Source organism: Typopeltis vanoorti, chromosome 2 (assembly GCF_054136105.1).
Source record: "Typopeltis vanoorti isolate ZY-2024b chromosome 2, IOZ_Tvanoo_1.0, whole genome shotgun sequence".
NCBI lineage: Eukaryota > Metazoa > Arthropoda > Arachnida > Uropygi > Thelyphonidae > Typopeltis > Typopeltis vanoorti.
Window position 1 is genome coordinate 82,545,699 of NC_143550.1, and position 26,061 is coordinate 82,571,759.

Sequence of the window (26,061 nt, forward strand, 5' to 3'; positions counted from 1 at the left end):
TCAATGGTTAGTAGGACAATCACAAATATAACATGCCCCTGGTGGGATTTGAACCCACAGCCTCTTAGCCGGAGAGTGCATATGCTAACCACTTAAGAAGAGGGAGAGCTCTCTTTTAGAAGGTAGGGCTTAGTGATGACTGCACTATCCTATAGCTTCTTAGATTATGATTAACTAACCACCAGCTCAGTATAAATTATACTTGACATAAAATTATCTTCTTGCTTAATCCTTTATCCAAATATAAGCAAAGTTTACATGTGAAGTATCATCACAACTAGGCTATTTGTATATAGAGGCTGTTGGCTTTGCATCAGTTGCCTTAGTCTCTCATAATGCAAAGCACACTTCCCTTTGGATATGCATAGTGAAAACTAGTTTAAAAATTCAATACAGTGATGAATATGACAAAAATCATAGTAACAAATCTTTATTTTGAAATACAGATGAGATGAGAATTTTTGCAAGATGGGACTGGATCCCTTGGAAATGCCACCTCTACTCTCTTGTAACACAGCAGGCCTCTCATTCACTCTACAAATAAACATTGAAGAAGAGACCTTTAGGCTCTTCTTCAATGACTATTTTTGATACTTAGCTCACCAAAATGAAGCTTTTTATGTTCTTTTCTAATGATTACAATTACACACTGACTGAGAATTCACTTATGAAAATTACTGACATAGGATTCCTATGGTACTGAACCAGATTTTTTGCCCTCTTAAGGTTTCTGCCTAGTCTATGATGAGAAAATCAACAGTTTGAAACACCTGTCAGATGAGGCAAAACCTACAGCACTAAAAAAGATGAATTATATGGGTTCCTGGGCAACAAGCTAAGGCAACTCTGGTGCTGAGAGTTGAATTTCATAAGTTCTCAGGTCCATTATTGAAACTTTCTAAGCTTCTATACATTTGGCTATGAAATAAAGATAAATTTATAATATCCTCTATTTCTATTAATTAAAAAATATAAAAAAATAAAAATTTAATTAAGTCTATTAATTAAAAATAAAAACAATTTTATTTTAAAGATAAAAATTGTTAGCTCTTAAGCTTTTAAAATAGAATACAAGAGGAAACAAAAATATTTGTAAAATGTAAGAAAGATTAAGAAGTTAAAAGCACTTACATGAAATTTGAAATCTTGCTTCAACATTGCCACCAAATCATTTGCCATGTCAGGCATACAAGGATTTAAAATAGCAACAAATCGTGCATAGAAAGGCAATAGATCAAGTCTGTGAGAGAGAGAGAGAAATTTAAAATTAATAAAGATTCTGAAAATACTGCCCTTAAAATTCGAGCTAAAATAGTGGTATAGCATCATTTCAAAATCTCAACAAAGAAAATTATCAATTCTTAAGCATTGGTCATGATTATAACAATCTTTATTAAGTCCATATTAAGAACATTATTTATATTTTGGCTTGCTATTGAGAATATTTAATGCAATATAAACTGATCATCTTTATAACTTTGTGCTATATAAGATAATTTAAGTTGGATATTTATGGCCAACTAAAAAGTCAACATAATAACCATCATCAAAACATAAGGCACTACTGTAAAGTGATTTTGCTGTAATAGCTGTTTAATTCCTATCAATTACAAGTGGTATTAAATTTTTCTACTGAAATTCCTTCAAAATCAGAAAAGTAAGATAACAAGTTTGATCCTATATGTATATTTTGCTAATGTTAATCATCTCCTTTCCTAATCAGATGTTAAACAGGGATGTAGCTTATCTCCAACTCTATTCAATATATATATATATATATATATTGTTGAAATTAGGATTTACTCGGGATGTATACATTTATAAAAATAAATTTAACTGACTAGAACCCGAGAAAGTATAACAAAAACCTTTAATACATCACAACTAGTTTCATCGGTGATCCGACTTCTTCAGGTGAGAAATAAAAACATAAGACATAAAATAACACGGTAAAAAATGAACTTTACAGCTTAATAAAAAGCAGAATAATAACAGTCATATTTGAATAGGTGACCGCGTGCTACCGTTGGCATGAGTAGAATGTGTGCGACAGCTAATTTTTGAGCGCCAGTACTGGATTACTGCGCTATGGGAATCGGGTAAATTGTAGCTAAGATTATTGTTTAAATGTGAAGGGTCCAGAACTATTTCTTTTGATTCGATGATTCTTCTTTCGAATTCATCCTTGCAAATATATAAATTAGTAGTGCGTTCCCACTCAACTTGATGTGGCTGTTCTTCAAGGTTAGAGTTTGCCGAGAAAAGGACATGACTGGAAAGGGCGCTCGCACGTGCTCTACTGTAGGAGATGTCACGTCTATGTTCCTCAAGACGAAGTGAAACAGATTTGTCTGTCTGGCCAAAATAAGGTCGACCACAGTTGCACAAAACTTTATAAACACCAGGAAAATGCAGATGGTTGTGTTTTGGTTTTGGTCGACTCAGAAAAGAACGAAGTTTTGGCAGCGTAGTATAGTCGGTCTTTATGTTGAATTTTTTCAGAATCTTAGCTAGTTTTGGGGTAAGAGTGCTGATAAAAGGCAACTGTATATGAGTGAAGGGTTGGAGTCATCTTCTTGTCGAGGATGTTGGCGTGGTCTCAAGCGTTTAGTGATGTTTCGAGACGAATATCCATTATTTAAGAAGGTGTTTTTCAGGAAGTTAAGCTCTGTTTGAAGGTCTTCTTCTGTGGAAATGAGACATCTTGCTCGATGGGCGAGGGTGGAGATGATGCCCAGTTTCTGAGGTGGGAAGTGATGAGAAGAACCATGTAAATATCTATCAGTGTGGGTGGTTTATAAATAAAAACCACCCACACTGATAGATATTTACATGGTTCTTCTCATCACTTCCCACCTCAGAAACTGGGCATCATCTCCACCCTCGCCCATCGAGCAAGATGTCTCATTTCCACAGAAGAAGACCTTCAAACAGAGCTTAACTTCCTGAAAAACACCTTCTTAAATAATGGATATTCGTCTCGAAACATCACTAAACGCTTGAGACCACGCCAACATCCTCGACAAGAAGATGACTCCAACCCTATCACTCATATACAGTTGCCTTTTATCAGCACTCTTACCCCAAAACTAGCTAAGATTCTGAAAAAATTCAACATAAAGACCGACTATACTACGCTGCCAAAACTTCGTTCTTTTCTGAGTCGACCAAAACCAAAACACAACCATCTGCATTTTCCTGGTGTTTATAAAGTTTTGTGCAACTGTGGTCGACCTTATTTTGGCCAGACAGACAAATCTGTTTCACTTCGTCTTGAGGAACATAGACGTGACATCTCCTACAGTAGAGCACGTGCGAGCGCCCTTTCCAGTCATGTCCTTTTCTCGGCAAACTCTAACCTTGAAGAACAGCCACATCAAGTTGAGTGGGAACGCACTACTAATTTATATATTTGCAAGGATGAATTCGAAAGAAGAATCATCGAATCAAAAGAAATAGTTCTGGACCCTTCACATTTAAACAATAATCTTAGCTACAATTTACCCGATTCCCATAGCGCAGTAATCCAGTACTGGCGCTCAAAAATTAGCTGTCGCACACATTCTACTCATGCCAACGGTAGCACGCGGTCACCTATTCAAATATGACTGTTATTATTCTGCTTTTTATTAAGCTGTAAAGTTCATTTTTTACCGTGTTATTTTATGTCTTATGTTTTTATTTCTCACCTGAAGAAGTCGGATCACCGATGAAACTAGTTGTGATGTATTAAAGGTTTTTGTTATACTTTCTCGGGTTCTAGTCAGTTAAATTTATTTTTATAAATATATATATATATATAGAATTTCCCTACACAGTAGGGAAATTCTCTTTAATCCTCATATTCAAGTTTTATTTCCCTTTTAACAGATGGGCTCTATAAGAGCTCTACTCCAGTCATCTGGAATAGAGCTTCTTACCAGGTCTACTTTTATACCTCTATAGTTTGAGCATTTCTTTTCGAATATCATCTACTCCAGCTGCCATTCTGCATGTCAAGTTTTTTTTACGGCTTTTTTCAACTTCAAGTATTGATATGTATTCCTGATAGCATTCCTGTTGAGTGTTTTCTGTTGCTGCTTGTTTAATTTAGCAATCTTTCAGATTATTAAAATATGGAAAACAATAATAAAACAAGGTATGTGGTTAACCAAAAGAACTTATCAATACAATGCAGATGATCAGATTATATTACAAGATGATAAAGATGACCCTCAAAAATCAGTTTATGAATTACACAAACTAATAAGTCAACAATATAATTTAAAAATGTCACAAAAGAAAAAAAAGTCACGGCATTTAAAGGTCGAAATCACGTTAGATCAAAAATAATCACAGAAAATAAAATAACAGAACAGGTGATACAGTTTAATTATTTAGGCTGCATAATAACATATCTAAAAGATAAAGATACAGATGAAAAAATAAGGAAAATTCAGAAAATTGATGGAACAATTAAAAGGATGCCGAATAGAAAAAAAAAAATAAATAAATAAATAAAGCCAAGAAACTCAACTAAAATTTTATGGAGGATGAAGATTCATCTCCTTTCTATTATTTCAAAAATCTTACACATATAATAAGAACCAAAAAGAAAACAATATATTAATCAAACGTATTATGCAGGAATTAACTGCTACTTCAAGCATTTCATAATAAGATAAGAAAACAAACCCTACTCTAATGAGCATCCTGAAATACAAATATGGTTCACTGGACTTCATCACCAATTCTAATAAAAGTTTAGGGAAATGTCTATTTTTTCCATTAGAACTCAATTTATTTTTATCAGCTTATTGACACTGCTTAGAAGTAACAGGAAAAAACTAATTTCTTGTCACTAATGACTATAATAAGGCTGTCAATAAAAGTTTAGGTTTTTATAACTGATCAGTTTTTCCTTCCAAAATTAGTCAACAAGTCATGTTAATGTTAACACTGAGGTAGATGGTATAATTGATAAAACTTATCGCAACCATATACCTGGGAAAGAAGTGTCCTGGGTTCGATTCCCATTGCCGACATGAGGAGCTTAAGGATCTTTCTCAGGCATGGCCAAGTTTAGTCTTGGGCGTGGACAGCAGGGTTTTTCTCCCCAGTTTATCTGGGGTTTTTCCTCCTGCAAGCAGGCAAACTAGCCCCGTGAACACACGCAGCTACAGCCATAGAATGCACCTTGAGGCATAGAACTAGTCACCTTATCCTCAGGATGGGTATGACTTAGAAGGGCTTAAGACAGCTTTGCAACAGGCAAGTAGGCCTAACGCGTAGAAGAGAGGAGAAGAACATCAGAAAAAATTTCAATCCTGAATCTAAATTCCTCAAACTGAACACTCTAGAATTTCTGTTAAAAGTACAAGAAAAAACAATTTATCTGCCAGTTTTCTCCAGATGGCATGATACAAAACATTTTCAACTTCTTCTTCTTTCTGCCTATTATATCCTATAAAAAATTACAATTCTTTGTTGTTTTTCTTTCGATAAGAAAGATTCTTAATAAAAGGAATGACCTGTCAAAACCAAATTAGCTTATATTCTTTCCAACAGCTGCAAAGTATTTATCATTGTAAGACAGCACTTCAAAACTTATAAACTTTTTTTTTCTTTATGAAAGACTTCACACAGAAGTATTCACCTGCTAATTCCAAAACTTATGTTTTTTTCTTTCTCATAGCTGTATCATAGTTATCATGTTCTTACTTCCATATGCTCTAGACATCATTTTTCCAGTTTCTATTTAATCATGAGGCAAAGGCAATAGCCATTTACTTGAAAATACTAAAGTTTGCACACTTCAAGCACATAACAAGCTTTCTGTATCATAATCATGATACAGAAAACTGGGTTTTTTATAAATGCATTCAAATTTAGAAGCTAATATTTGAAATTATAACTGCAAGATCCAAATTACATCCAAATTAACAACAATCTTCATACTCAATCAGTTCAAAAATCATCATATACAATACAGAAATTATTTTATAAAACAATTAATTATATATTTCTCAAATGTATAATCACATTTGCAAAAGAATCACATAATTACAGTATAAACAAAAGTTAAAATTTGCACAATTTAATTAAATAAATAAAATATCGTATGGCATCTGTAATATGTATAGATAGCTTACACTACAACCAAGAAAAAATTCATAACTGTAGCAAAAAAACTGCACAAATAATTAAAAATTAGTACTGTAAACTGAATAAGGAACTTCTTCAATGCAAGTTGAAGATGATTAGGCTGTAGGGTTTAAATCCTGCTGTGGACATGGATGTTTGTGATTGTCTGTGAAAATGCTAGTGGAGGTGGTGGGCAGCAGATAGCATTGGTGTAGATCAGTGTTTCTCAAACTTCAGATATCTGCATACCTCCTTCTTAAATTTTCGTTATTACCAAGTACCCCCTTATCAAATAATAAACAAATAAAGTATATTTCATTGTAAATGTCTATTTTATTTGAATTTATGTGTTCATGTAAACAAAAATATGATTTATTTTTAATAGAACAAAATTTGGAATAGGTTCCTTTTCATTTCCCATCCATGAAAATCCACATTTCAAGTAATTCATATAATACTTACGAAGAATTTTCATCTTCTTTCTAGTTGGTTCTCTAGAGATGTCAGACGACACACCCTTATCAATTTCATTTGATCCCGATGCAATATCAACGTTTTCTTGTTGCTTACAGCTACTTGCATTTGCTATATTGCTCTCTTTTGTGATTTATAAATCCAATCTTTAACCAATGATTCATACTTAAGAATTTGAAAGCTAAAAAAAATTACCGTAAATTTATCTACTCGAATATTTTTTTCCCAAAATTAAAGCTAAAAAATCGTGGTGCAAGATATATGCGGGATTTTTCGGAAACTAAAGTTTTCAGAAAAAAAAATTGCAAATGGCGTGACTTACCAAGAAGCTCCTACTCGCGATCGCTACTTTAGGCACTGAGAACAGTTTCCTTGTGTGCATCATCAGTCACCTACCCAAATAGCTTCTTCTTCTTTCCCATTATTTCAAGCAAAAATTACCAGTGATTTACAAGACTTGAGATAAGTAGAGCAGCTATGAAGAGGTGCATATGATTGATGCGGTATTAACAAAAGATTGTGCAAAGTAAAGACAAATTAGCATTTTAACAGTCAAGTTGAAATGGTAATTCTCTTCAACCGAATTCCATAATATCTGAAACACATTCATTATATATTTCTTAGTTTTAACACGTTCACGAAGGGGTAGTGTCAAGCAAAACCATATTTTGCACCGGCAACATATGGTTTTGCTTGAGTCTATACAGCAGTTTCTGTTGGAGGGGAGATGTGATTCATTAGTTAGTGCTGTTTTTATCTCGGATGTCTCTATTGCACAATTTGTTGAGAAATATAATGACTCCATGCGTTAATGATGCATAGCCGAAAATTGCCACGTACCCCTTAAGACCTTTCACATACCCCCGGAGGTATGCGTACCACACTTTGAGAAACACTGGTGTAGATGATGATAGTAGTTGTGGTTCATTGTAGCTGGTGGAGACTAACAATTGTAGAGTAGGTGCCCTCCCTCGATGAGTCTTTGGACTTTCAGCAGGTGTCACTTAATAATAATAATGTATCAGAGAGAGGGAGAAGAAATGACTGATAAAGGCGAAAGAGAAAATAACAGAACTTAATACCTATATTTAAATGTATTTATTTTGCATGAACACATGGTATTTGTCTCATCCCAGATCACATTATGTCTCCTTTGCAGTATGGAATCATAATCCTGATTTCTGAGTGACCCAACATCTCTGAAGTGTTCAAAAAGGTTCTTTCAGCAACTTTTCTTAATAAATACTATGTGCTTTAAAGGCTACTATATCAGCTTTAGTTCTATATAATAAATTATTTCAAATTTCAGCCCTCTCCAAAAATCGTACTTTTTGATAATTAAAAAAAGATCTCATTTTCCTGCCACTGAAGATAAAATTTATTTATAATATAAAATGAAGAAAACAATGAAAGTTGGTTGCATTGATAAATTTCTGTGCAATTACAATATGAATAATAATATAAGCAGATATAAGCAAATATCTACTTACTGATTAGTTTCAGTAACTGAGTATGACTCAGTCATAGAGTCGCATAGTGACTGACTGCATGTTAATCCAGTGTTCCCTCAATTGCAATGGATTCTTGAATCTGATAATGCATGTTATTAAGAGCTCGCACTTCACATCCATGATGTACAGAGCTGTTATGACTAGTTGAGTTTCAGTGGTAAAGATTATGATTAATGTTTTTTTACTAAGACAAATATGCATAAGTATACTTATTAAGTAGATCATTATTTCCTATTGCAAAAACAATAGGAATATTACATTGTTTTATAGTACATCAACATTAAGTGGAGGAAAAAAAAAAACATTTTCAACCTTAAGCATTTATTATTTCTGAGTTTAAATAAATAAAATTACCTTGTGCGAGGAACTAAAAATAGAGCTCTTACTAATTTCTTTCGGTTGGGCTTGGTATTCAGATTCATGCAAAAATCCACAGCTGTCTGTTTGAAAAAACATAACGTAAAATTGTTACAGAAGATAAACAGAATAATAATAATAATATATATACCTTCTAAATTCTAAGGCGAATATCACACAGTATATTTGCATAATTTGTGGAATTAAATTTCAGCCAGCAGTATGCATTATTCAATACATCTGAAAAGTGGTAGTAACTAAAGGTATATTTTTAATACTTGTTAACATATAAATATCTAAGAGTCATTTTCCAACCTTCATTTTAAGTATTAGTGCAGCACTACTGTTATGTTCCCAACTCTCAGTAATATAGCCCCTCCTCGCTCTTTAGGACCCAAGCCTTAAGCAAACTATGGACAAAAATAATTGGAAACAGTTCCTTGCCTATCCACCAAGACATTTCCTTCCATACTTCACAAAGACTGAAATCCTGGCATCCTGCCTGGAGGAATACAATACAAATAAACGATCAGAACTTCGACCTATGCGAGTCATGGGGAGAGTATTGGTTTGAACATACCTCCAATCTTCAAATGTCCATCTCAAATCCGACATCTTGTCTGGAGGGCTTCAATCTCCCTAGACACGTATGGACCACTTTAAATCAGATCAGAACAGGACATGGGAGATGTAAGCAACTCTTGCATAAATGGAACTGGTCCGATATTCCAAACTGTGAATGCGGAAGAGGGATCCAGACTATCAATCACATTGTGCTTGAGTGCCCTATCTACTCATTCTCGGGTTCTAAAGAGAACTTTTTTAAACTGACCCCCAGAATCTCTGGAGTGGATCTGGGATTTAAGGATTAAGTTCTGACTCCTGATTCTTAATTTTAATGTTTAATCATTTCAAAATAGTGTACCCCTTTTAATATGATTTTTACAATTGTTTTTATGCTGTTTTATGTAATTTGTATGTTTTATTCTGACACCTGTACATCATACACTAAATAAAATAACTACTGTTAATTGAAGCAACCAAAGGCATTTCAAAGTTCCAAAGATACAAAACGTTCTGGTTAAGTCTGCTGTTTCACAGGATGCAAAAAACCTAAGTCTGTAGAAGAAAAACCAACTTATTATTCTTCATATCCCAGATGAAATACAAACCTAAATAAGAAAGTAATAAAGTTTCAATATTATTGGAATTATATTTTTTTTTTAAATTATGGTTCAAATGTGCTGATCTGCAACATATGAGGGTGGGCTGAAAAGTTCTTGGCCTAACAATGAAAAAATGAATTTATAATTTCAAAATTATTTTTATTTTTCAACATAATCTCCCTTAAGACTAATACATTACTTTCAGTCATGCTCCAGGCCCATTATCCCATCCCTGTAGTGGTTCTCAGTAAGATCTGCAAAATACACCTCTACAGCTGCAATCACCCCTTGATTTGAAGAAAAACGCTGAAGTGAGGAAGAGTTTTAGTTTTTTGGGAAGAGACAGAAGTCAGAGGGAGCCAAATCTGGGGAACAGGGTGGATGTTCCAACACTTCATAGTGCAGATCCCTTAATTTTTCCACTGCCAAAACACCTTTGTGGGCAGGTGCATCGTCCTGATGAAAGATGATTTTTTTTCTTCTGCAAACCGGGTCTTTTCTCATGAATTTTTTCATCTAGTCTGGTTAAAAGATCGGAATAATATTCCCCGGTTATTGTTTTATCCTTTTCAAGATAATTAATAAACAAAATGCCTTTAGCATCCCAAAGCACTGATGCCACGACCTTTCCTGCTGATGGAACTGACTTTGTCTTCTTTGGCGCTGAATTGACTGTCCACTGTTTTGATTGCTGTTTGGATTCTGGTGTGTAATGGTGAATCCAAGTCTCATCCATAGTAATAAATCGATGCACAAAATCAGTTTTATTCTTGTTAAAACACTCCAAGCACTGCTCAGAGATTTTCATACAAGTGCGTTTTTGATCTGCTGTGAACAAATGTGCCACCCAGCTTGTGTAAAACTTTTCATTTGCAATTCTTCATGCAAAATATATCCTACACGTTCTTTTGAAATGCCTATAGTCTCAGCAATTTCACGTACTTTGACTCACCAGGCATCCAATACCATATTGTGCACTTGATTAATGACTTATAAAAAAAAAAAAAATCTTGCCGATAGTGTTGCCATCTATGGTCGAGGCCAAGAACTTTTCAGACCACCCCCAAGTAAGTATTCATAGGAAAAACAATCATGTTGTAAATGAAGTAAACATTAAGTTAATACTCTTGTGCTTCGTATAGTGAAGTATATGAAAGGAGGCAACAAATATCCGAATTTCAAAGTGCAACCAAATAGTTTGTGTGTGTGAGAGTGCGTACACACACATACAAATCTGGTCTGCACATCCCAACTAACCACACTCTTACCCAACTTCCACAGATTGTCCCTAGTTCTCTATTTGTCATATATTGAAAAATTTCACTTGCATCAGTTTTATAAAACCCCTTTAATATTCTAAAAGTTTCTATAATGTCCCCTGTTTTCTGCCCATCAACTAAACTTTGTAACCCACAAACCTTCAACCAATTCTTGTAGGGGGTATTCCACAGACTTGTCACCATCTTGGTCACTCATCTCTGAATCCTCTTGACCACTTACTGGTTCCCAAGAAACCCAGGTGACCAAATCTGTGAGCAGTACTCAAGATGTGGCCAAATCATAGCCTAATAAAAAGAGAGAGAGAGAGAGAATAACTTGCTTATCTTTACTCGTTAGTGTTTTTTTCAACATCCAAGTAATTTGCTGAGCTATTTTACCAACTTTTGCAATATGCCCTCAAAACTCTTTGACCACCATTACCCCCAAGTTCCTAGCCTCATCAATTTTCTGCAAACCAATGCAACCATTTCAACTAAAAGTGAATAACCTTACATTTTGCAACATTAAATTGACAATTATTTTCCTTGCCCACAATGCCAATTTATTTAAATCATCCTGCAGAATATCTACATCATCTTTAACAACTATCGCTCTCCCCAGTTTTGTATCATCAGCAAACACCTGAATATCCCCTTTTAAATCTTTCCCCATGTCATTGATATACAAATTAAAGAGTAGTGGTCCTAGAACCAAACCCTGAGGTACTGCACTAGTCACCATCATTCTCCTAGACTCGACTCCACCATATACTACTCTCTAGTCTCTCCATCAGCCATCTCCAAGACAGTAACTTATTCAGTTACTATCTTGGCCGCACGGTTAGCCTAGTGGCTATGCGCTTTGCAACCATATGCCTGAGGAAGGAGCTTAAGGATCTTTCTCAACCATAGCCAAGTTAGTTGGTCTTGAGGATGGACAGCAGGGTTTCCCCCTGAAGTTTATCTGGGATTTTTCATCCTGCAAGCAGGCAAACTGGCTGTGTACACATTGGTTACAGTTGAGCCCTTCTAATCCCTCATTAGGAGGGCTCAACCAGTCCTAAGGGGATGGGGGTAGAGGAATGGGGGAACCCCACATGAATAAATAAAGTTACTATCTTAGTAAATGTCAGTTATAGTGATGGGTAAAGGGTTAAACCACATGGAAACCAAGTCACTTTAGGTCAACAACAGGACAGTAGGCTCACAGTAGGTGTTAAAATTCATCTACAATCTGAAAGCATTTATAAGCATTCATGCCCATGGTGGGATTCAAACCCCCACAGACTGCTAGTTGAACTGATATGTCTAATCTATATACAGCTGTCAATCTATACATGAAATATAATTTTTCATGCAGCAATCTATCCTTGCAGACAACCTCACCTCACTCCTATCTGGTTAAATCAACTGTTTTTCTTCAGGGTTTTCCAATGAATCTCCAAAGTTTGGATCTTGATTTCCAACTTTCATTTTATGTTGAATAATGTTTACATATTTGAGTATATAATGCACCTCCAAAAGCTGCTCAACTTTGATCCGCTTTAAAATTTTATTAAACATTTTTCTTTTCGATATTAAATTCAATTTTATCCTTCTGAAAACTAAATAGTGATCGCTTCCAATTTCAAATCGTTTCTACACTGTTGTGTCCTGAACAAGGGAAAACATCACTATTAACAATAACATGGGTCTCTTATTTCTTGCATTTTCTCTCCATGTGAATATGTGCAAGATTTATGTTGGAACATAGTGTTAGTAATAACTAGTCCATGTCCTGAACAGAAATTCAGGTGCACTTATTATTATTAGCTTTGCTCTTCAACTCTCCTACTCTGTGTATTAGATGTCTAACAAGGACGAACTTTTTCTCTTTCATTTCACTATTTCAAAAAATTCTGCCACTTCTTCCTAAGTAGAACATTTTGTGGGACAGTAGGTACAAATAAGTCTCACTGTTGAGTTCCCCATTCTGATTATTTGTCTACATCACTATTTGGTATTGCTTGCCATTCAAGATTATCCTTGTATTTAGAGATGAATACTATAGCTACTACTCCTTTCCTCCTAATCATTATTCTTCTATTTGTTGTTTATAAAGTTCTCACCTATTTTTTATCTTCTTTGTTTCAGGAACACCTATTATGCCTACCTAGTACATATCCAATTATTCTTCTAGTTCCATTTCCTTTCCACTGATGCTTCCTATGTTGATTATACCAATCTTCAGGTCTGATGCTGAGTTCGGATTTGTTCAGTTGACTTTATAATTTATAACTCTCCTCTTTTGTTTATGTGACTAACTACACTTAAGAATGTTCTTATATGCATATTTTTATATTAGACATGTAAATTTTTATTTAGCAAAGATATTTTTATGCACATCTGCTGTTTTGATTTTGTAAATAAAATTTATCTTTTATAGTACAAACCCAATAAAATAAAAATAAATGGGAGTGGGAGTTAAGGGAATTGAAAGTATTTAATTTAGAATTTTTACTTAAGTAGTTAAATTGTTTGTTTCAAGTTAATTTTTCTAACATTTTCCACTCCCCCTCCTCTCTACTAATTGTATACCCATATTTGCCATAGTAGATACACTTCATGCTGATTACGGCACCGACAATTTACAATATGATTGATTTATTGAAATTATTTAGAACATGGTTTTGCAACCTTTTAATTTTTATAAAAAAAAAACACCTGCATTAACAGGTGCATTTTATAAAAAATTTTGAAAATGTTTTTGGCAACTGGCCTAAAGGACAGCTATTGGTGATAGTGAAACCAATTGTTTTCAATCAACCTTTAACAGGACAAATTTTTAAGAGTAAAAGAAAATTCATAGTTTTTGAGAAACCATGATGGCTCAAACTGATTCCTAATCAATTAAAACCAAATATAGTCAATGGGAATACATTCTGCTATTTGGCTGCCATAAGATTTGTTTTCCTATAAATTTTTGTTATAAATATAACATAACAAAAATTTAAATTAAAGATGGCAAGAAATTATATTCTTGGTTTAATCCTTTATCCAAGTGTAAGCAAACAAAGTTTGCGCCAGAAATATAATCAGGACAGGGCAACTCATATATAGAAGCTAATTACTTCATATCACTTGCCTCGGTATCCCATAATGCAAAGCACATATCTTTACGGGTATGTATATATTGCTATGCATTATGAGAAGGGGGTCACTACCCAGACCAGTTTCGACCTTTATTGAGGTCTCATCAGTGGGAGCTAGACCCAGAGGTGATACTAAGGTTGAAGTAATGCAGAAGTCATATTTCCATACACGAGTAGCCAAAAGGTATCACATCTATTATTAAAATACTCTGGATAAGAGATAGTTGTTGGAAGTTTTTCCACTTGGTTATACAATAAATTAAAAATGCCAAGAAATTATAGTCGTTTTAATCCTTTATCCAAGTGTAAGCAAACAAAGTCTGCACCTGAATTAAACCAATAATATAATTTCTTGTTTAATTATATATAATTAAACACATGAACAAGAAATTATATATTAATTTCTTATTCATGTTATATTTATAACAAAAATTTGTAGGAAGACAAATCTTATGACAGCCAAATACAGAATGTATTCCCATTGACTATTTTGTTTAATAGATTAGGGATCAGTTTGAGCCATCACTCTTAAAAATTTGTCTTGTTAAAGGTTGATCGAAAACAATTGGTTTCACTATCACCAAAAGCTGTGCTTTAGGAACTCTACAATTATGAGTTAACTAATACTTTCTCAAATTCCATTAATTAACATTTATTATTCCATGACATATCTAATTATGAATATCATTATGTAGAATAATAAAGTTAACATTCTTAGCAAATTATTTGTGGTTGTCAGAGCAATAAAAAAAACAGCAATAATCCAATTTTTCATACCAATGAATATACACTGTAACGTCCATTAATTTTTCAAGTTACATTTAACAGTTATTCATTTATCACTGTGTACTAATAAAAGGAAGGAAGAATCATCCTAATGAATGCGAGCAGAAGGAAAGCATCAGATGCACTAGAAATATCTGAGCTGTTAAGTATTCATTTGAGTAAGGTATACAAATCCAGTAAGCTATTCAGATTGCATGGGGGGGGGGGGGGATGTGACAAAAAAAGATATGAGTGAGAACTATTAAAGTGATTGCAAGAGCTTGATTAAATACAGAAGTTCAACTGGGTGGAAGATCAGCATGGCTGCTGAAGGAATGTGCAAGAGAGAGAGCAATGCTGTCCCTAAGCTGTTGTTCAACTTGGGTCTGAGTACATGCATGATGTCTATGAACAGAATCATTATTTTTTGGTGTAGTCTTTGAGATACTGGAAAGAGGAATTTGTTAGGAATCACATCCAAAGGTAGACAGTGCCATAGGATCATCTACGGCAGATAGTATAGTTTGTTAAAAGTAGCAAATTAACATGACAACACAAAAAAAAAAGTGAATAATATATTTAACAGCCAATAGCAAAGTATTTCACCGAAAATTACAAGTCATAATCAGTGATGACTTGTAATTAGGCAGTCAAATATGTAGAACGTGAACAATGAATTATTTAAAACAGTAAGAGTCACGTGATGTTATACACAGAAAAACACAAATGAATAACAGAGGAAACATAGTATTATTATTTAAAAAAAAAAGAAAAGAAAAAAGATAATGCTGTATGATTAGAATAAGACTCTCCCATATTTTTGATAGCGAGAGGCAGTCATTCTGATTCAGGTTTGGATGGTGGAGTACAGCTTCAGCACTTTCTTTAAATAAACATTTTAACTTATGGTGGTAATGATGGAGTGAGTGCGTTTCATATCATAGGATATTATAGATGGTGTAAATTCCACATTGTGCAAGGCCAGATTTCTCAGATTTCCTATTAACAATGCAAGATTGGTGTTCTTACATTTTCCTCCACTGAACATCCAGTTTGTTTGAAGTTCACGTGGAACTTGGTAGATGCCAGGAAGAGTGGGGGGGGTATCGTTTATCTTTAGAAGATGGGAACAATGATGATAGTTTGTTGAAAGGAATGAATATATAGCTAGATTATAAGGATTCTAGAGATTCATTCTGAGATGCCAGAAATATATTATATAGAACCTCTTTGTACTGTTTCGTTGTTGTTTGAGCTCAGTTAATAGGAATCAAAAATGCATTGTATGGTCTGCCCTGAGAAGCCATCAATATACTGCTTGATGTCCAGAAGTTCTTATTATAGTTGTTGCAGTTTAGAGCATATGTGAACATGATGTAATAGTTTTTAAAATTCCAATCTTCTATATTCAACAGGAATCTGCTCACCATCCTTTTTAGAAGACCAATTCTGCAAGAACACTAATCTTACATCATTAATAGTAAATCTGAGAAATATGGACTTGCACAACACAGAATTGATACCAACCACAATATCCTAAGATCTGAAACATGCTTACCCCATCATTGCTGCCATAAGTTTGAACATTTATTTAAAGAAAGAGCCAAAGCCTTACTCCACCATCTTGACTTGAATTGGAATGACTGCATCTCACTATCAAAGATATGGGAGTCTTGTTCTAATCACACATCATTAACGTCATTTTCTTTTTAAATACTATGTTTCCTCTGTTATTCATTTGTGTTGTTCTATGTATAATAACATTATGAGGTAATAATCTGTTCATGTTTTACTTTGTATTCAACTGCTTGATGACACTGATGATGATAATGCTTGTAATTTTCAGGTTGAAATGTGGCTATTAAATATATTATTCACTCTTTACCTTGCATTATCGTGTTGTGGAACCTTATGGCATAAGTACTGCTGAAACAGCAATATGTTAAAGGTAGGTTTTACTATAGCAATCTGCTCATGTTTTATAATAGTAATTGGAAGATAAGCCATGATAATTAAACTTAATGAGTTTTACTTACATAATATTATTAGCATAGAATTGTCACCCTAGTGTCATAGGTATCTTCAGTGTGACTTTCAAATTAAACAACCAGGACAGAAATCGGAAGAGTCAACAGTGCAAACATGTTAACTACATGTACATGATATAGAGTGAAACAGTCTAAATACATCAAGTTCTTAATAAAATAACCTCAACAAGAGAATATTAATTAATTATACATTTTTTTTATTTTTTGTATATTAATGGTAATGAAAATAATCTAAGATTGATATGGAACTTGTGGAGAAGTACTATTTCACAGATTCAGATGATATAGGTTTCCCAGCTTTTCCACGAAATAATAGTTTTATGGAGAATCTTAATCTTCCTGAGGATTTGATGTTTGGTGGAGACAGTGTGTTCTGCAAGTCCTGACTGTTTAGGCTCTTGGAATTTAATATAGTCTAGATGTTCATTATGATGTACTGCTGCCATTGGCCAAAATATGATAGCCCACACTGGAAAGAAATTTGACAAACTCCAGAATGAGCCAAAGGCAGAAGTTTTTATTTTTTTGCAGAGCACAGAAAAATAGAAATCTTGTTAATAGGGTGAAAGGGCTTTTGCAGGCCAACAGAACTAAGTAGTTTGGCTATAGCTTCAAAGACTTTTAAGAGGACATAAGGAATGGTAATATGATGGACCACTTCTGTACCACCAGCACAATGAGAGGCAGATGACAAGGAAACTATCAATGATTTTGTCATCACCTAACCTAACCATTCCTTATGTTAAAGATGTCTCTGAAGTTACTTCTGGATTTGCCATGGCATCTGACAAAATTCTATGTGGCAAAATAAACTTGTGATGGATAGGAGATTGACTAATGGATATCAGAAAGTGATACATGACTGTGCTAATTATAAGAGCTAATTTTTATACATTTGTAGTACAGTAGTAAAATGAAAAACCAGAGTTTCTGGGAGAAAAAAACCCTGCTATCTCCTTATAAGACCAGATAACTCACTTCAGATGAAAAATCTAGATAAAGATTCTTTATGTCCCAGATGGAATTGAACCCTATTTAAAAGTAATCCACTGACATACATTTTTAAATTTTTATTTTTTATTTTTAGTAATCAAAAATATAAAATAACACACCTGATCAATCATTTCTCTGTTTACACAATTTAGAAGTGAAGCCAGGAAACTTTCTAGTAGCAATTTATTTGCAGTATTTGCATTAGTACCAGCTTCCTCTTCAGTATCTTATAAAAGAGGAAAAAGATGGAGTTATTTATTTCTTTATTCAATATATTTTCATATTTTTAGTGTCATTTTCAAAGTTACTGAAAGCAGTAAATATTTATTTTACTTTATTAGTTATATACATTTTTTTACAGACAAACAATAGACAATATTAGCAAGTTATACAGCAGACTTAACATTACTTTTAAATGTTTTTATGCACAAAAACCAGAAAGCCTAAATGCAAGTTTCACAATCAGGTATAGTCTAAATTTTTCTTGATCTACCAAGCATGGTGCTTTTTAAATAATCAGATATCATAAAAAGTAAAAGCCATCTGTTATTCTAGGAGAGACAATCAGAGGCATAGCAGACTTAAAAATAACAAAAGTATTTCATATACAAAACATCTGAATGAAAACTTGTGTGGCTTAGGATTTCCTTTGGCCTGCTCAGACTATTTCTTCTCATAATCTAATTTTGCCTTCTTTGCCAAGCTAGCTAATTTCGTTTTTCCTTGCATACCTCTACATTTTCTTTCTTTTTTTGTTTAATCATACTACTCATACTTCTAATTCCTAATTTATCCTCCTAAACTTAGGTATACAGTTTGATATCAGTTCCTTCAGCATTCCTTGTCCATCTCTTTTGCACTAACATCCTTTCCTTGCAGATTCCTTATGTCATGGCATTGCTTCCAGATGTCTTTTAAGCTTGTCATAATCACTTGTCCCCTGCAGTTTCACGTACCTCAAATTTTTAGCTGAAAATTACACATTTTGGCAACCTTCAAAATTTAAGGCTGCATGACCACTCTCTTTCCAATTGTTATGGGCAGATCCCTTGATGCTATCATCAGATCCAGCATTTTCTAACCCTGTCTCCTCCATCATATTACTATTTCAAGTAATATTTCATTGCAGGTGAATACATTTCATTTTGATTTTTTTTTTTTTTTTGTCATCCCATTCATTTTAATTAGTTTTATTTGTAATTTCATCTTAGTTTGTAATCACCCATATGGTGACACTCCAACACATGACTCAGATTTGTAAGAAGAAATAACATTCCGTTGTTCTAGGTTTATCTTGTGCTTGTGCACTGATGGCATGTTTGTTCCAGGCTAAAATATCCAATAATTATTAAATTATTATACTTTTTCTTGTGAATGCATTTTTCTAAGTATGCATCCTTTCCTACAAAAGACTGACTGTGGATGGGATCATTATTATTTTTTTTTACATACACTATTCAGAGGGCAGACAGGGTATTATGAAAATACTACATGAAAAGTCACATCATTATTAACTTCCTATCAACAATTTCCTTCCAAATTAATCTGTATTCTGTCAAGATTCCACTGCTCTTTCTCTGAACTCTCATATCTGTAGTCTCTAGTCTTTTATCAAGTGTTATTTCAAACCCAGCCACTCTGATCAATATATTAAAATTGCATACAGCTAGTTTAGTGTTTTGACTAATTTCTCTCTTATTCCATATATATTTATTCAGATGACTTCCTACCATATCAGCTTTACTAATTCTGTTGTCTATTTCCATATTTAATTTGTCATCTTCACTAAAAATTGTGCTAAAATAGCTAAAACGTTTTACTTGTTCTATAGGTTTTTCATTCAGGATTCAGTTGGTTTTCAATCTTTCTTTCTTTCTTTGCCTATTTTCATCTTTTTAATGATCATTTTCATATTCAGTTTAGTCAGGAATCCTGAAGACTACTGGATTTATTTAGAATTCAGAATTCTAGAGGGAGGGAAATGGAGAGAAGTCAGTTTTAAGACTAAACAAGGGACTGTTTTCAAACTGCCACAAGCCTCAGAAAATTTATAGGGTCACCTCACAACAAGCCATGAAAATCATCTGTTCATCTGTGCTGTTTTACAGTTAATAAAATAAATGAAAATAAACATTTTCCTTTTATGTTCCTGCCTAAATAACTATCAATACCTGGTGATATTAGTATGTTTCTGTTTGCTAATATACACACAGACACAACATGTTTAAAATTAATAAAACTTTATTTGACAAATATTTCAACCTGAAAAACAGATTTTCCTTCTTTGAACTAGATTAACACTGAGAATGTTCTGTTAGGCATATATAAATAAAAAACTTTATTTAGTAAATATTTCTCAGATCGGAATATTTGATAAATAAAGTTTTTTATTAATTCTACACCCTCTGTCCAAAAAGAAACCGAACTTTTTGAAAGTAGAAGAAACTAGTGGAGCCACCTGTTGTATCTTTTTGTTGTCAAAAGCAGCAACCTTCTTTAGTGTTGTGTCAACTGTTTATGACATTTGTTTCATTGGAAGCCGAGTTATAGTGCCAAGATTGACAGTGTGTTTTGACGAACGGTCGGAAAATGAGTTTCAAACCGAGAGCTGCGATTGACTTTTGTGTTAAACCTGGTAAAAGTTTTACCAAAACGCATCAAATGCTTCAAAAAAGCATACGGTGATGTGCTTATCCCATGCTCAAATTAACGAGTGGTTTAAGCAATTTCAAAGTGGTTGTGCGACGCTTGAGGATGACGAAAAGCCAGGCCATCCAAAAACTGGACTAAGCTAAGTTAACATCCAAAAAGTGCATGATTTCATCAAAGAAAACCCAAAATTGTCCGTGAGATTGATTGAAAATGAATTGGGGATTCCAAAATCAACTGTGCAGAACATTTTGACTGAGATTTTGGGCCTTTGTAAATTGAATTTGCGATTTGTTCCCCCACAAGTTGACTGACGACCAAAAAATGTATCAAATTGACCACTGCAAGGACCTCATCAAAACCGATCATAAGGACTGAAGCTTCCTTGAAACGATCGTTTCAAGGAAGTTTGAAACGATCTGAAAAAAAAATGAAGTTTTTCAAAGCACTAGTGCTGAATGGAAACCACCAGAAGAGGGGCATCCGAAAAAAAGTCACTTGGAGAAGTCAAAATTAAAGACAATGCTGATTTGTTTTCACGATTCCAAGGGCATTATCCACAAAGGATTCGTTCCGCCTGGCCAAACGGTCAATGGTGAGTTTTATCTCGAAATTTCGAAGCGATTGATGGCAAGAATTCGTCGAGTACGGCATGAATATCATGATGTAGGCAGCTGGTCACTTTTGCACGATAATGCACCATCTCATCGTTTGAACATTGTGAGACAGTTTTTGAGCAAAAACCAAGTTTGTGTGTTGGATCACTAGCCATATTCACCTGATTTAGCACCCTGTGACTTCTTTCTCTTTCCCCGACTTCATTTGCTGATGAAAGGAAAGTGATATGACACCATTGAAAACGTTCAAGAGGCAGTAACCACGACCCTCGACAGTATCCCCAAAATTAAATTAAAAGATTAAAAGAACTCATTTAATAAATTAATTGACCTTGCCAAATGCTGTATCGAAGCTGAGGGAGATTATTTATTGATTGAAATAAATGATTTGAATAATTATAATTGGCCTGTTTTATTTTCTATCAAAAGTTTGGTTTATTTTTAGACAGAGAGAGAGTATACATATTATTGTGGCTATGTGTGTATTGGCAGCCTTCACAATATCAGATAAACATAAACACGCAGACAGATCTCACTTTTCGTTGCATAGATAAGCTATAGTGGATTCACCATAAGTGCAGTGTGGCTAGTTAAGCAAAGCAACTTTTTTTTTTTAATCAGATCAAAACAAGTTCAAAATAAACAATGGGTTGCCAATTTGTCAGAAACTAGAAGGAAAAAAAAATTGCTTTAACAGCACATTTTCGTTTCACTAACTCAACAAAAATATTCTTCAGTATTGTATTTCTCTGTGCTTGCTGAATTTAGTATTCTGCTACCTCTTATCATAACTTAAAGAAAAGGTGTAGTTGGGAATACCCTTTTTTTTTGTCTTACTTCTGCTGCAAATAAACATCAGAAAGGTTTGTTTGTTTGTTTTTTTAACCTAAACAGTAAGGATTAACTGTACCAAATGAAAAACCAAAACTGAATTATACCTAGGATGAACACATATCTTTGTGTGCTCATCCTAAATCCCAAAATTCATTAAATTCCATCTAGTCAGAGCAGAATTACTGTAATATAATTTTGCCTCTTTGTGCTGCTGTAAATGATCTAATTGGAACAAAAATTGGAATGACTTAAACTTTTCTAGCAAATTCATTTAAGGATTCCATATATCTGAATAATGCTCAAACATGGAATGTTTGAACATTACACTGTTTGTCAAATGAAGAGGTATAAAGTGTACTCATCAACTATATGGATAGAATTCAAGGTTAGCGATTAGATCGTTCATGTATAAGAGACAAAATGGTGGCAGCCAACAATTTATTATACTCGTTAGGTGTCTTCTACCTTACAGTATGGAGCCCTGATGTAATCTGGCATTGGTGTAAAAATATATCTAATATGACACAACAAAAGATCTGAAAGAAAATTGTTCATTAAATTACAAAAAGAGGAGATCCAAAACAGTCACTTGCTAAATTATCCCAGATGCCAAACCATATTATTTGCTCTGGAGATAAAGAGAAGCCAGAAAAGTTTCTTCAAAAATTTTTAATCACTTGTTCCAAAGCTAGCAGGAATGTTGTTTATGAGAGCTGCTGTGGATTATGAGTGGTGAATCCAAACTGGTGGTCACCGATTAGTTATTGGGATTGCAGATAGTGAAGGAATTTACTGCATTATATTTGAGATAACTGGGGTGAGTGATGGTATGAAAGCCTGGTAGCCAATTTTTTATTTCTCTTTGTTCAAATGGGCTATGGGCTATATATAGACTTCTTTTCACCACTACAAGGTAGGCTGAATAAAAGTTTTGGACATATGTTATGACAGTACCAATGAACATGAGGTAGGCAACAGCATCCTCTGATGGCCTTGCAAGGTACTAGAAGGCAAGTATTTCCATACGTGGCCCTTCAAGTTGGATACAGATTTGTTGATTTTTTTTTGTTTTGTTGCAGTCGTAAGCTTCAATATGGGCTGATTTTTTGCTTCACATCCCTAGCAAGTTTGTTGGGAATTTTACTAGAATGCGAGCTCAATATCTTCACAATCTAACAAGAATAATTTCAGTTATTCAGCCAGAGCACATGTCTGAATCTGAACTATGAAAAACAACAGATAAAATCACAGGGGCATCCCACTGATTGATTGATTTGGGGTTTCATGGTGCAAGGACAGCAAAGGTCATACTGTGCCAGGACACAGGTTACAGCAGTACACAGGCAAATAAATAAATAGTTACAAGGTTGATAAATTAGTGAATAATATAAAATACATGTACAAAGTTTTAAGAAGATAACTGAATAAATAAAATGTATATACAAAGTTTAGTATCTACAACGTGGTATCTAAGTATAAACAAATTTATAATCCAATGTCTCTGAATAAATTAATGTTTTGTAAAAATTTAAAAACATCATACAATTTGTCCAAGTCTGATAACATCTGCCTAAGTGTATAGGGCTCGGCCAGATAAGTAAAAATATCATTTCTCTCTTGTGTGAAGTGCTTGCATTCCACCAGAATATGACTAATGATAAGATGGTTGTTGCATTTCTCACATGCAAGTGGGTCATCAGCCCTCAGTAAACATGCAGAGCCTAGCAAGAACAACTTCCTCTCTTCTGTTCCTATGTTGACTAGACTGTCAGTGCTCAATTTCAGGCTTAATCTCATGAGATTTATTTGTCTGTCACAGCTTCCTGCTAGGAATATTGCTGCCATTGGACAATTAACTTCGATTTTATAACCTGGGTGTAGTCAGTATAAGGGATTGTCAAACAGAACGTTAAAAAAGAATGCGCTGATCTAGCTGCATCTGCAATGTCATTTTCCATAATTCCAATGTGGCTGGGAATCCAACACAATCGAACATCAAAATTAAGGGTCTTTATTTTGTAAAAGATGTGAAGCACCACACCAAGCACTGGCTGTGGATTATACACCAGAGAGAAGATAGCCTGTTAAGAACTCAAAGAGTCTGTAGAAATTATACACTACTAGTAGTTTTCTTTGATATGCACAAGTGTGAGCTGAAATGACACACAACTCTGCTGTATAGTTACTGCAATTGAGTGGGTTGGAGATTGTAATGCTAGGAAACACAGCAGGATAGCCAACAGAGATCTCTGATCTTGAACAATCAGTATAAGATGGACAGGAAATAAGAATGGGCTGCTCTGTGTGCATTAAACAATTGAAGGAAGACAGGCAAGGTTGTATGAGACTTCTGTATTTGACAAAGTGAGAATATGTGTGAGAGTAAGTATGATGGAATGCATACTGCCATGAAGGAATGCTGTTTTGTTTGGTGCAGGTAATGTTGTCAACACTCGTGCCAATAGCTTCCATAGCCTCTTTAATGTGTATACCAAAAGAACAGATGGCAGTCTGAAGTGTGTGATATAGGACCTCCCAACATAGAGAAAAAGAGACAAGTCCATATAGGATGATCTTGAAGGGCTTTATTTTTAGGGCATAGGACAAATGTTTTCGTCTAAGCGATAGAGAGGATTTGTTTGATTCAACATAAAGGCTTTGAATGAGCCATGTGAAAAGCACCAATAGCTAATTGGATACCCTGATATCGATTGGATCCAACCACTGGAACATACTCTCCTTTGCAGAAGTGTAAACCTGAGACCCATAACCAAGCTTTGAATGTACAAGTGCACACAATACCCCATTTGTTAGAGAATAGATTGTGGAGAATGTTCGATGCATTGTTGCACTTATTTTGAAGATGGCAAATGTGTGTAAAGAAAGTTAGCTTTCTATCAAAGATGAGTCTCAAAAACTTGGCCTCTGGAACTACAGGGATAATAGTTTGTCCCATTCTTAAATCAGGATCAGAGTGGAGAGTGCATTTCTGGCAGAAGTGTACACAGATGGTTTTTTTCAGCAGATAACTGAGACCATGACAAAGAGGCCATGATGAGACTCAATTGATTGCTTGTTGAAGTTGTCTTTCAATAACCCCCATATTGCAAGAGTGACCAATTGTGAAATTGTTGACATAGAGGCAGTTGCCTACTGTGAGAGGAAGATGTTCAGTAACTGAATTCACTTTAATAGTGAAAAGGGTCAACACTTAAGACCGAGCCTTGAGGAACCTCCTCTTCTTGATAATATGGTCCAAATAATGTGCTTCCCACTCAGACTTGAAACACACAGCTGGATAGAAAGTTCTTAAAAAACAGGAAGTCTTCCCCTCCCCCAAGACCAAGATTAAACAGGTCTTCTAATATGTCATATCTCCTGGTTGTGTCATAGGCTTTTTTCCATGTCAAAGAACACTGAAACAGCATGCTCGTTTCAGGAAACCGCATGCTTATGTGAGCATCTGTTATACATTTTTCTAAATGGACCAAATGGTCCAAAGTTCATCAGTGTCTATGAAAGCCACATTGTGTTAGAAAGATGTTTGTTGCTTTCTATGTACTAGAGACGCCTTGTATTTACTATGTTTTTCAAGACATTACAAAGACAGCTAATCAGAGCGATGGGACAATAACTGTTGGTCTAGACTGGATCTTGGCCTGGCTTTGGGATAGCAGTGACAATTGACTTATGCCAAGAGTCCAAAAACTCTTCCTCTGTAAATATTCTGTTGTATAGCAGTAGGAAAAGATCCACAGAAGATGATGGGAAGTGTTTTATCAACTCATAATGGATGTCATCCAGGCCACTGCTCTAGTGGGAAACAGCAAAAGAGCTCTTTTGAATTCCTCCTTAACAAAATGACCAATTTTATAGCTCAAGCCCCTTGGTGCAAAAGCTCAGTCACTGTTTCTTCTTTCGAAATTAAAAAATGAGGAGCATAGGAATCAGTTGCTGAGATCCTGGCAACATTTTCTCACAAAGTGTCTGCAATAGCTTTGGGATGGGCAAAGCTATTGCAGACAATAGCTTTGCCCATCCCATCTAAAAAAATACATCCGTTACTATCCAAGGTGGACAAGTGGTGTGTTCTGTATCTGCCTTTCACCTTTCAGATTTTATCCTATACAATTT

The 26,061-nt window shown here is 34.4% G+C and overlaps 1 protein-coding gene across 8 annotated transcripts in view; it reads right to left on the minus strand.

Moving 5' to 3' along the window:
* Positions 1-26,061, minus strand: part of Upf2 (UPF2 regulator of nonsense mediated mRNA decay) — a 705,876-nt gene that overhangs the window by 415,307 nt on the left and 264,508 nt on the right. For all 8 annotated transcript variants that reach the window (XR_016550243.1, XR_016550244.1, XR_016550245.1 and 5 more), the window contains 3 exons: positions 17,947-18,053; positions 8,463-8,548; positions 1,132-1,240 (listed from right to left, as the gene is read on the minus strand). Coding sequence is in view for 5 of the 8 variants with exons in the window: in XM_090412106.1 (XP_090268232.1) it covers positions 1,132-1,240; positions 8,463-8,548; positions 17,947-18,053 (302 nt within the window). In the remaining 3 variants the exon portion in view is untranslated. The remainder of the gene's footprint in view (positions 1-1,131; positions 1,241-8,462; positions 8,549-17,946; positions 18,054-26,061) is intronic.